At 49.6% G+C, this 12500-nt stretch overlaps 1 protein-coding gene across 1 annotated transcript; it reads right to left on the reverse strand.

The window, feature by feature from the left end:
• Positions 1-8078: 8078 nt before the first annotated feature.
• LOC107939566 (uncharacterized) lies at positions 8079-8960 on the reverse strand. Its single transcript, XM_016872911.2, has one exon. It carries the CDS (start codon positions 8958-8960, stop codon positions 8079-8081), a length of 882 nt encoding a protein of 293 aa, XP_016728400.2.
• Positions 8961-12500: the final 3540 nt, after the last annotated feature.

Here is a 12500-nt window from a genome sequence, read left to right on the forward strand (position 1 = left end):
AGCACGAAGGTGCCGGTGGTGCCCGAGGCTCCCGCATGACCAGGGGCCTAGGTTGTCGATGGTGCTCAAGGCTCCCGCACGACCAGGGGCCTAGGTGCCGATGGTGCCCGAGGATCCCGCACGACCAGGGGCCTAGGTTGCCGATGGTGCCCGACGCTCCCGCACGACCAGGGGCCTAGGTTGCCGATGGTGCCCGAGGCTCCAACACGACCAGGGGCCTAGGTTGCCGATGGTGCTGAGGCTCTCGCACGACCAGGGGCCTAGGTTGCCGATGGTGCTGAGGCTCTCGCACGACCAGGGGCCTAGGTTGCCGATGGTGCCCAAGGCTCCCGCACGACCAGAGGGCTAGGTTTCCGATGGTGCCGAGGCTCTCGCACGACCAGGGGCCTAGGTTGTCGATGGTGCTGAGACTCCTGCACGACCAAGTGCCTAGGTTGCCGATGGTGTCCGAGGCTTCCGCACATCCAAGGGCCTAGGTTACAGATGGTGTCCGAGGCTCCCGTACGACCAAGGGCCTAGGTTGCAGTGGGTGTCCGAGGCTCCCGTACGACCAAGGGCCTAGGTTGCGGATGGTGCAGAGGCTCTCGTACGACCAAGGGCCTAGGTTGCCGATGGTGCCCGAGGCTCCTGTACGACCAAGGGCCTAGGTTGCCGATGGTGCCCGAGGCTCCCGTACGACCAAGGTCCTAGGTTTCCAATGATGCCGAGGCTCTCGCACATCCTTGCACCAAGGTGCCAATGGTGCCCAAGGCTCCCGCACATCCGAGCACCAAGGTGCTGATGGTCACCGAGGCTCCTGCACAACCAAGTGCCTAGTTTGCTGATGGTGTCCGAGGTGTCTGAGGCTCCCGCAACATCCAAGGTACCATGGTTTAGATGCTCGCGAGGCTCTCGCACCACTGACGTCCTAGGTTGCCGATGGCGTCCAAGGCTCCAGCACGTCCAAGCAGCAAGGTGCCGATGCTCCGGGACCATCGATGTCCTAGGTTACCAATGGTGCCTGATGCTCCGGCGCGACCAAGGGCCCAAGGTACCGGAGGCTCTTGTTCTGAAAGGGGAGGGACCGGGATGATTCAAAAGGGAAGGGACTTGGGGGAGGGACCAGGACGACTCGTAGCATCGTTTTCTATATTCCGGGATGGCTCACCGGAGCACTGCCGGGAACCTAACCGGCGATGGGGGGCACCGACGTCTGGGCATGAGATGGGCGTGGGCAGTGCCCTGGACAACCCCTGTTCGCTCAGTATCAGCTTCCCCCTAAATAGCTAAAAAAACTTGGTCAATGTGCTACGAGGCGACATTCATGTGTCTGAAACAGGGACACTTTATGGTGCCGACGCTTATGCACCAACAGGGGCCCAAAATTAGCTTTGGTGCTCGACCCTCCCGCACATCCGATGCACCAAGGTGCCGATACTGCCCGATGCTCCTACACATCGAAGGGGCCGGTGGCGCCCGATGGCCCCGCACCACGGGATGGCACACCGCACGACTGGGGGCCAAAGGTGCCAGAGGCTCTTCTTGCAAAAGGGGAGGGACAGGGACGATTCATTCATTATTGGGACGATACCGAACATGCATGCAACGGTATCTGAATTCTACCTTCGGGACGGTTCATTCATTATTGGGTACCGAACAAGTAACGGTATCTGAATTCTACCTTTTGGGATTGGGGAGGGACTCGTTGCGCCGTTTTGTATATCCCGGGATGGCTCACCGGATCATCGCCGGGATGGATCGTTGGAGCACCTCCGGGAACCAAACCGGTGGTGGGTGGCACCGACGTGCGGGCATGCGATGGGCGTGGACAGTGCCCTGGATAACCCCTGGCTGCTCAATATCAGTTCCCCCCAAAAGAGCTAAAAAAACTTGGTCAATGTGCTACCAGTCGACATTCATGTGTCTGAAATAGGGACAGGTTTCAGATGTCTGAAGCAGGGACACCTTTTTCAGCCCAACGCTCCCGCACATCCGATGTACCAAGGTGCCGATGTTGCCCGATGCCCGATGACCCGCACCACGGGATGTTGCCCGAGGCTCCCGCACATGCCTGAAATGGGGGCAATTTTTTTTACGCCACTTACACTTAGTATTTTTAATTGAAAATTTTTCCTGTTGGCCCAAAAGAAATACAAGAAGCCGAATGAAATATGGCATGATGGCATGGTAGAAAATTGAACAAGTGCCCGGACCCCCGTTGTGCCATGTTTCTCGAGGGGGCGGCACGGTCAAGTGTCTAACTTAGAAATTTTTTCTGTTGCCCAAAACAAATACAAGAGGCCGAATGAAGTATGGCACGGCACGGCACGGCACGGTAGAAAATTGAACAAGTGCCCGGACCACCAACAGTTGGGAGCTCGCACTCGCACCACCACGGCCCCTGTTGTGCCATATTCCCCGAGGGGGCGGCAAGGCCAAGTGTTTAACTAACTCCTTACACTAAGTCCCCCACTTGGGGACCCCAAGGTCGGGACGTGCAAAAAGAACAAGGGGAGATCGAAAGGGAGATGGGGAGGGACGAATCGAAGCGACGAAGGGCTGAATCTCAGTGAATCGTGGCAGCAAGGCCACCTTGCTTCGATGAAGAGGAGTGTGGCTCGACAGTTCGATGCGGGTAGCATAGAGCCTGCCAATACACACAACCAAAACACCACTCATATGCCCATTGCGTACTAGTAGTAGTACCCACGCACACCGGCCAACAACCCACCCAACCAATGTATTGATAGGGGAGCGAAAGGAACAATGAAACGAGGGCACACCACAAACGCTTGGCACGAGAACTACGAGGGACAAAATCCCACTGGGACTTGGTCGAGCCAAGACCGAGCCTACAAACTCAACTTACACCCCCCAGTGAACCGTTGCCGTCAAAGGACTTGGTACTGGGGTCACGGGCAGCTTCGAATGCAGGCAAGGCCTTGGCAAGGCCAAGGCGCCGATGGGTCGCTGACTTGGGAGGCACAAGGCGTCCCTAACATGACGGGGGAGAATGGGCAAGCCAAGCTCGAGCCCATAGCAATGCATAAGCCACCCCAAGAGATCTTTGCCCGATATAGGGAACCTGGTCCTGGAGTCGTTGGCTACATTTCTATGGGCACGGGTTTGACCGGCCGGAAAATCATCACCCCAGCCACTAGCGACGGCGATCGACCCACCACCGTTGGTGAGTCATTGCGGGACTATCCGACCCCCGTGGGGGCTGCGGACGCACCCCACCTCGGGCTCGAGGGGGGGCCACGTCGGGGGCCAGCGGATCTCTACCCCTTAAAGAGCTAAAAAAACTTCGTCAATCTGCTACCAGGAAACATTCGTATGTTTGAAACAGGGACACTTTTCTTTAACCCGCACATCCGAGGCACCAGGGTGCCCCTGCTGCTCGAGGCATCCGCACATCCAGTGTCCTAGGTTGCCTATGGTGTCCGAGGCTCCCACACATCCAAGCACCAAGGTGCCAATGCTGCTCGAGGCTCCCGCACATCCGAGGCAGCAAGGTGCCGATGGTGCCCGAGGCTCCTGCATGACCAAGGGCCTAGGTTACCAATGGTGTCCGAGGCTCCCGCACGGCCAAGGGCCTAGGTTGCCGATGGTGTCTGAGGCTCCCGTACATCCAGGCACGAAGGTGCCGATGGTGCCCGAGGCTCCCGCACGACCAGGGCCTAGGTTGCCGATGGTGCCCGAGGCTCCCGCACGACCAGGGGCCTAGGTGCCGATGGTGCCCGAGGATCCCGCACGACCAGGGCCTAGGTTGCTGATGGTGCACGACGCTCCCACACGACCAAGGGCCTAGGTTGCCGATGGTGCCCGAGGCTCCCGCACGACCAGGGGCCTAGGTTGCCGATGGTGCCGAGGCTCTCGCACGACCAGGGGCCTAGGTTGCCGATGCTGTCGAGACTCCCGCACGACCAAGTGCCTAGGTTGCCGATGGTGTCCGAGGCTTCCGCACATCCAAGGGCCTAAGTTGTCGATGGTGTCCGAGGCTCCCGTACATCTAAGAGCCAAGGTGCCGATGGTGTCCGAGGCTCCCGTACGACCAAGGGCTTAGGTTACCGTGGGTGTCCGACGCTCCCGCACGACCAAGGGCCGAGGTTGCGGATGGTGCCGAGGCTCTCGCACGACCAAGGGCCTAGGTTACCGATGGTGCCCGAGGCTCCCGTACGACCAAGGGTCTAGGTTGCCGATGGTGCCCGAGGCTCCCGTACGACCAAGGTCCTAGGTTGCCAATGGTGCCGAGGCTCTCGCACATCCTTGCACCAAGGTGCCGATGGTGTCCAAGGCTCCCGCACATCCGAGCACCAAGGTGCTGATGGTCACCGAGGCTCCTGCACAACCAAGAGCCTAGTTTGCCGATGGTGTCCGAGGTGTCTGAGTCTCCCGCAACATCCAAGGCACCAAGGTTTAGATGCTCGCGAGGCTCTTGCACTGCTGACGTCCTAGGTTACCGATGGTGTCCAAGGCTCCAGCACTTCCAAGCAGCAAGGTGCCGATGCTCTGAGACCATCAACGTCCTAGGTTACCAATGGTGCATGATGCTCCGGCGCGACCAAGGGCCCAAGGTGCCGGAGGCTCTTGTTCCGAAAGGGGAGGGACCATGATGATTCAAAAGGGGAGGGACTTGGGGGAGGGACCGGGACGACTCGTAGCATCGTTTTCTATATTCCGGGATGGCTCACCGGAGCACCACCGGGAAAGCTCGCCGGAGCACCGCCGGGATTGTAACCGACGATGGGGGGCACCGACGTCTGGGCATGAGATGGGCGTGGGCAGTGCCCTGGACAACCCTTGTTCGCTCAATATCACCTCCCCCCTAAAGAGCTAAAAAAACTTGGTCAATGTGCTACCAGGCGACATTCTTTTTTTTTTGAAAAAAAGACCCGAAGGTCGACCTCAATTTATTGCATCACTTAAAATAACATCATGAATTTCAATCGGATAATCCATATCGAAATCCTTAATACAATTCAAAGCCTGAGCCCACTTACAAAGAGAATCAGCAACTTTATTACAACTACGCGGGGCCCAAGCAAAATGATAGCTATCACAAAAATCCAAAATTTTAATGTTTTCCCGAATGCTGTAGCCCATAGTGGATAATTCAGCCCACCGCCTATTAAGCCTATTCACCAAGCTGGCACAATCGGTTTCAAATTCCAGCTTAAGCCAGTTCCTGGAGCGCGCAAATTTGAAGCTCTCAACCAGCGCATGAAACTCAGCCCATTCGGCTTGAACATTCTGCGCAACCATACCAGCCCGCCCGCCAAGGACAAAACCATCGTGATCCCTCGCCACCAGCCCAAAACTCAACTGCCTACCGTTCGAAGACGCATCAAAATTAATTTTAACAGTCCCCTGATCCGGCTTCATCCAACTTTTCTCCATAATCGGTTTAGGAAGCAACGGCTTATCCATGAAATTAAAAATTCGAAAATCCCTGCTCAATACAGCAGCCCTTTCCCACGTCACTCTAGCTTCCTCCTCCACATCCTGAAAAACTTTATTGTTTCTACTATTCCAAATATTCCAGAGCACCGTAATAAAGTCAGAGAAAGCTTTCAGATCAAGTGTACGAGCCACATCCTCAAGCCAGTCCACACAACGGCCATAGCTACCCTCAAGCAAGTTATTATTCAGGCCTCCATGAACCAGAACCGCTTTAGCACTAGGGCAGTCTCTCATAGCATGAAGCAGGTTCTCTCTAGCCAGCCCACATCTTGGACAGTTGCTGCTCTGCTCCCTACGAATACCGGAAATATTATCGTACGTAGGAAGGATATCGTGCCCCAAACGCCAGCAAAAAATCTTAATCTTCGGGAGAGTCTGGAGTTTCCACGCTATCTTCCAAATAAAACGGTGAGGACCAAGGCCCACATGCTTCAAAGTGAACCAGGAGTAGGCTGACTTGGTCGAATAATATCCAAGGGAGTTGTGGTACCAGATACGGTCATCGTCAGGGCCATTATGAATAATGGGGATTTTGCAAATTTGGTCCCCCAAGTTTTCACCGTAAATCTCAAAAACCCTTCTCACATTCCACCCGTCTTTCTCGTTATTAAGCAAGTCACTCACTGTCTCCTCATGGACCTCCCTCCTGCTGAGCTTAATAGAGGCACCCGACAGGTCATTGAAGCCCCAGTTATCTCGCCAAATATCAATCTTATCACCCCGATCCACGTTCCACCCAAAACCGTCATACAACGTACTGGCAGCTTTAGCAATGCTCTGCCAAGCGAAGGAGGGTTTTTCAACACGCTTAGGGTGAAGGACGTCCCCATCCGGGAAATACTTGGCACTTAGGACCCGAAAGCAAAGTGTATCTCTACAGCTCATAAGGTGCCACATTTGTCTGCCTAGCAAGGCCACGTTAAAGCGACGAAGATCCCTAAAACCAAGACCCCCCATCCCTTTAGGAAAACACATGCGGTCCTAAGAAAGCATATGCCAGCACCGATTATTATCTTGACCACTCCACCAAACCCGACTGATCATAGATTGAAGTTCCTCCAACACACCATTAGGAGTAAAGAAAACCGAGAGCGCATACGTAGGGACAGCTTGAAGGACCGATTTAATGAAAATTTTCTTACCCCCATAAGACAAAAGTCGCTTTGACCAACTATTAATCCTGTTAGCAGTTCGATCCAGGATACTCTTGAAAGCATCGCGCTTCTTTTTACCCACCGGAATAGGCAGCCCCAAATAAGCATCAAGGTTGGGAACCACCCTCATCCTAAGTAAGCTGCTCAAGCTTTCCCGCTGAGAAGCAATGGTGTTCGGGCTAAAATACACCATGGATTTGTCGAAATTGATGCGCTGACCCGATATACGCTCAAAGGACTTCAGTATTTTCGAAAACTCCATCACTTCACTGTGTTTATTCCTAACAAATAAAAGGGCATCGTCAGCAAAGAATAAATGATTAATCCGAGGACCATTGAAACTAGCACGAATGCCCTTAATCATATTAGTCTCTTGCGCATGGATTAACATACGAGACAGGGCATCCATACAGAATAGGAACAAGTAGGGGGAAAGAGGGTCCCCTTGACGAAGACCCCTCTCGGGAATAATAACATCCAACTGAATCATATTACACTTAACCCTATATTTAACAGTACAAACACACTCCATGATTTTTTTAACCCAAACAGAAGAGAAGCCCATTTTTTCCATCGCATTCTCAATAAGACTCCATTCCACCCGGTCGTACGCCTTGCTCATGTCCAATTTGATCACACATCCTTTGTTCGAGCCGTTTTTTGAGCTCCTAAGATAGTGTACAAGCTCGTGGGCTATGAGAATGTTATCGTAAATCATGCGGTTGGGGACAAAAGCACTTTGATTTTGGCTTATGCACTTTGGAAGGACCTTCTTGAGCCGGTTAGCAAGCGTCTTAGCAACCATTTTATAGACAAACCTGCACAGACTAATAGGACGGAAGTTAGCCATCTCATCAGGATTTTTGATTTTAGGGATTAAAACGATCAGGGTTTCATTAACACAATCAACACTCTTATCACCCTTAAGAATATCATGGCATAAACTCAGGACATGTTTCCCCACTGTATTCCAATGATCCTTGAAAAAACTACCCGAAAGCCCATTAATTCTAGGCGCCTTACGAGGATCCATCTGTTTAAACGCCTTCAAAATCTCCTCATTCGTATAGGCATCATTCAGAAACCGATTGGTGTCCATATCAATGCATTTAGGGATGTGCTGGAAGTCGCTGGCATCACCCAGGTTTACCGAAGTCTTAAACAAATAATGAAAATAATTCCAGGCAATACCACATATCTCCTCCTCATTATCATGCCAATTCCCTTGTTCATCTTTAAGTCTCGAAATTTTATTTTTCCTCCTACGTTTCGAAGCACGAACATGGAAATAGCGCGTGTTTCTATCCCCCTCCCTCAGCCACTGGGATCGGGCCCTAAGTGCCCAGTACTTTCCTCGACATCATAAAGGTGGCCAAGCTTACCACGAGTTTGTTTGAGCAGACACGCGGTTCGATCATCCGTTCGGCCATCCATAAGTCTACTAGTCTCTTTCTCCAGCCCTTTTATTTTATATTTCAAGTTTCAAAAGCGACTAAACTGCCAAGGGCCCAACTTATCACGAGTCATGTCCATTTTCGCCAACATGTTGCTCTCCTCCTTCTCCCAAATGCTCAAAATTAAGTCTTTAAGCTCCTGCTCCCCCGCCCAACACGTATCATATCTGAACCACGCCTTGTGACCCGTCCTCTCCCTATTAGGCTTACTACCTTCCGTATCAATCAGGATAGCCTCGTGATCGGACCTGGACTGGTGAACGACATAGGAAGCTAAGAAAGGGAACTTATCCAGAATCACATCCAAGGCAACAAATCTATCCAGCCTTTCTTTGACAAACCGATCACCTTCCCTATTGTTTGTCCAAGTAAACCATCCATTGCAAGGCTTGATATCGGTGAGCTTTAACTCCTCCAGGATATTACAAAATTCCTCCATTAACACCTTGGGTTTACTACGGCCTCCTTCCTTTTCAGAGAGATTCAGAATAGCATTAAAATCACCCCCAACAATCCATCCTTCATTAACCTTATGATGCACTCTCCTCAAAATATCCCAGGCCTGTTGCCTCGATCTAGAAGCAATCTGGCTGTAAAAACCGGTAAATCTCAGCACATCCTCATTCTCCAGCCTAACCAACGAGTCAATATGAAAATTAGAATAATTTTGAACCGACACATCTAGACCATCCCGCCAAAGTAATGCCAACCCCCCACTCTTTCCTGCGGAGTCCACTGCGAGGCAACCCTCCATTCTGCATATGGAACGGATACGCTGGAACCTGTTAGAATTAATCTTAGTTTCACACAGGAAAACGATATCAGGGACATTAGCAACAAGAAGTTGCCGAAATTCCAAAACTGTCGCAGGGTTCCCCACCCCACGACAGTTCCAGCAAAGAATTTTCATGGCTCCTGGCGGGGCTGGTCACCAGCCACCACCTTTAAAGGTGAGACATGTTCTAGGAGTTTTCTCTTAACCACTCTAGCAGGACTTTCAGCCGAACTATCGCCATAGGGTCCTCTATGTCTTTTGCGCTTGCTTTTTAGCCTTCCCAACCCTTCCCGCGATATATTCTGGCCATTTCCGCTACCAGTCGACATTTTTTTTTGAGCAAAAAATGACCACAAAGGGTCAAAACACTATATTACGTAACATCAGTAATTACATCATTGTAGATTTCAATAGGATAATCCTTCTAAAAAAACCGCGTCATTTTCTCTCTACACATTTTAGTACATATAAAATCTGCTACTTTATTACCGGCCCTAGCAGTCCAAATTAAATCGGCAGAATTGAAGCTTTCGAAAGCAGCAGTGCAATTTTTGATGCGCGCGCCAAGAACAGTAATGTCCGTACCAATATTCCTAAATTTGTTGACCAAAGCCGCATTATCCGTTTCAAAAATCACATCTCCCTTAATATTCAGCTTGGTCGCCAGCTGGATGCTCTTTCGAACGCCACACATTCAGCTTCAAGCACCGACAATCGTGTTTCAATAAATCCCCCTCCACCGCCCAACACGAAACCATCATCATCCCTCACAATCGCCCCGTACCCCACACTGTTTATCCCCACAGTAGCGTCGAAGTTGACTTTAACAAATCCCTTCGGAGATTTTTTCCATTTCTTAGCCTCAATATTGGACAATAATAGTGGCTCCTTTAACAGGTTACAAATGCGAAAGTCTTCACTTAAAGCTCTAGCCCTCTCCCAAATGACCGTAGCCTCCTCTTCTTTTCCCCTGAAAATGAAATTATTTCTATTGTTCCAGCAATTCCATTGTAAAACCATAAGGTATGCCATAGCTTTCTTATCGAGAACCCTCATCATATCCTCAAGCCAATCAATACAGTAGTCGTACTTCGTCGAGACCATTCTCTCGGACCACCCTGCCAACGAAAGAACCTCACGTGATGTTGGGCAATCCTTCAACGCATGAAGAAGAGTTTCAGCTTCAACTCCGCACCTTTGGCATCCTTTAGCAAAGCCATTTCTAATAGAGGCAATTTTGACATTTGTCGGGAGAATCTCGTGCCCCACACGCCAGGAGAAAACCCGGATCTTCGGTAAAGTATCAAGTTTCCAGAGAGCTTTCCAAACAATTCTGTGTGGTCCGTACCCCATTTCTTTCAAGAGTAGCCATGAGTAAGCTGACTTCGTAGTGAAACACCCATGCGGGTTGTGAAACCAAATCAACCTATCTCCCTGTTCCTCATCTCCGATAGGCACGTTGCAAATCTTATCAGCCCAATCTTGCCCATACACCTTGTAAACTTTCTCCACATTCCAACTCTTCCCATCCGTAAGCCATAGGTCTTTCACACTCATTTCATTTGGGTTGAGACATTCCTCTCTAAAGGCATCCCCATTGAGATCCTCCATTCCCCAGTTATCAGTCCGGATATTGATCATATCGCCATTTCTAACCTGCCACCCAAAGCCGTCTTTGAGAGCTTCCGCCGCTGCCGCAATGCTTGACCAGGTAAAAGACGCTTTGTCCACTTTTTTGGCTTTAAAAATATTTCCATCGGGAAAATATTTCGAAGACAACACTTTAAAACATAAAGAATCTTTATTTTTTATAAGCCTCCAAACTTGACGCCCCAAAAGAGCCAAGTTGAACAATCTAACATCTCTGATTCCAAGCCCTCCCATGCCCTTCGGTTTACACAAGGTCTTCCAAGGTAGCATTGTCTAGAATCTGCCTTTATCTTTTCCAGCTCACCACATTTTGCTTAGTTGAGCTTGGATATCCTCGATCACTCCTTTGGGGGCTAAGAAAATCGACAACGCATATGTTGGTATAGATTGAAGAACGGCTTTAATGAACACTTCTTTACCACCAAAGGAGAGCAGCGTCTTTGTCCAACTGGTGATCCTGCAAGATAAACTGTTATTAATAACATTAAAAGCCTCTTTTTTCTTCGTACCTATCGGGATGGGGAGACCAAGGTAGCTGTTCAAATTTTCCACCACCGTCATGCCCAACAGATCACTAAAATTATTTCGAACAACCCTAGGAGTGTTAGGACTAAAGAGAATCATTAATTTTTCACAATTGATCTCTTGTCCAGAAATGTTAGAAAAAGATTGAAACAAATGGACCAACATTTCAACATCACTTTTTTTATTTCCCACGAAGAGAAGCGCGTCGTCCGCAAAGAATAAATGATTTATCCTCGGACCATTTATACTGGCCCGGATGCCACTTAAACAATTATTATCCTGAGCTTAGATCAGCATTCTCGAGAACGCTTCCATACAGAACAAAAAAAAATAGGGAGAGAGGGGGTCCCCTTGACGAAGACCCCTCTCGGGAATAATAATGTCGGATAAAATATTATTGCATTTAACCATATATTTAACCGAACGAACGCATTTCATAATATTTTCGATCCACTTCATGTCAAATCCCATTTTTTGCATAATTGTTTCGATGAAATCCCACTCCACGCGGTCATACGCTTTGCTCATGTCGAGCTTAACCACGAACCCTGTGTTAGGTCCATTTTTAGAGCTTTGAAGATAGTGAAGGAGCTCGTGTGCAATCAGAATATTGTCGTGAATCATCCTTCCCGGCACGAAAGCGCTTTGATTTTGGCTGATACAGCTAGGCAGAACAATTTTTAACCGATTGGCATAGACCTTTGCGACAATCTTATAAACAAACCTGCATAAACTTATAGGGCGAAAATTAGTCAACTCACAAGGGTCTCTAATTTTAGGAATTAAAATGATCACAGTCTCATTAAGGTTAGAAACATTTTTGTTCCCATTAAGGACATCCAGACAGAAATTAATGGTATCGCGTCCCACGATCTCCCAATGTTGTTTGAAGAAATTTCCCGAGAGACCGTCAATGCCAGGAGCTCTATTCGGATTCATCTGCTTGATGGCCTGAAGGACCTCATGCTCTGTATAGTCCCTCGTAAGCCACTCATTTGTATCCCTGGTCACACATTCCTGAATATAGCCCACTTCGTGTAAATCAACCCTTTGACCGTTAGACCTAAACAAGCCCAAAAAATAGTTTTTCGCCACCTGACTTATGTCTTTGCTGCTTGTCACCCAGTTACCATCCATATCTTTAAGCTTCTCAATAAAGTTCTTCTTTAGCCGTCCAGTAGCTTTCGAATGGAAATATCTAGTGTTTCGATCGCCCTCCCTAAGCCATTTTGATCGTGACCTTTGTGCCCAGTAACTTTCTTCCCTAGCATAGAGAAAATCAAGCCTTTTACGAGATTCTTTTAAATTTTTCACACTGTCCCCTCTGCTTTTAGAATCAATAATCCGATCAATATTTTGCTCTAGCCTTCGAATTTCGCTCTTCATGTTACCATATTTCTTGCGTTGTCAATAGCCAAGCACCGACCTAACCCTTTCAATCTTTTCCCCATAATCTATATCATCCCTGTTCCACGCACTACCGATTATCTTTTTTGCTTC

Source organism: Gossypium hirsutum, chromosome A05, assembly GCF_007990345.1.
Source record: "Gossypium hirsutum isolate 1008001.06 chromosome A05, Gossypium_hirsutum_v2.1, whole genome shotgun sequence".
Classification (NCBI taxonomy): domain Eukaryota; kingdom Viridiplantae; phylum Streptophyta; class Magnoliopsida; order Malvales; family Malvaceae; genus Gossypium; species Gossypium hirsutum.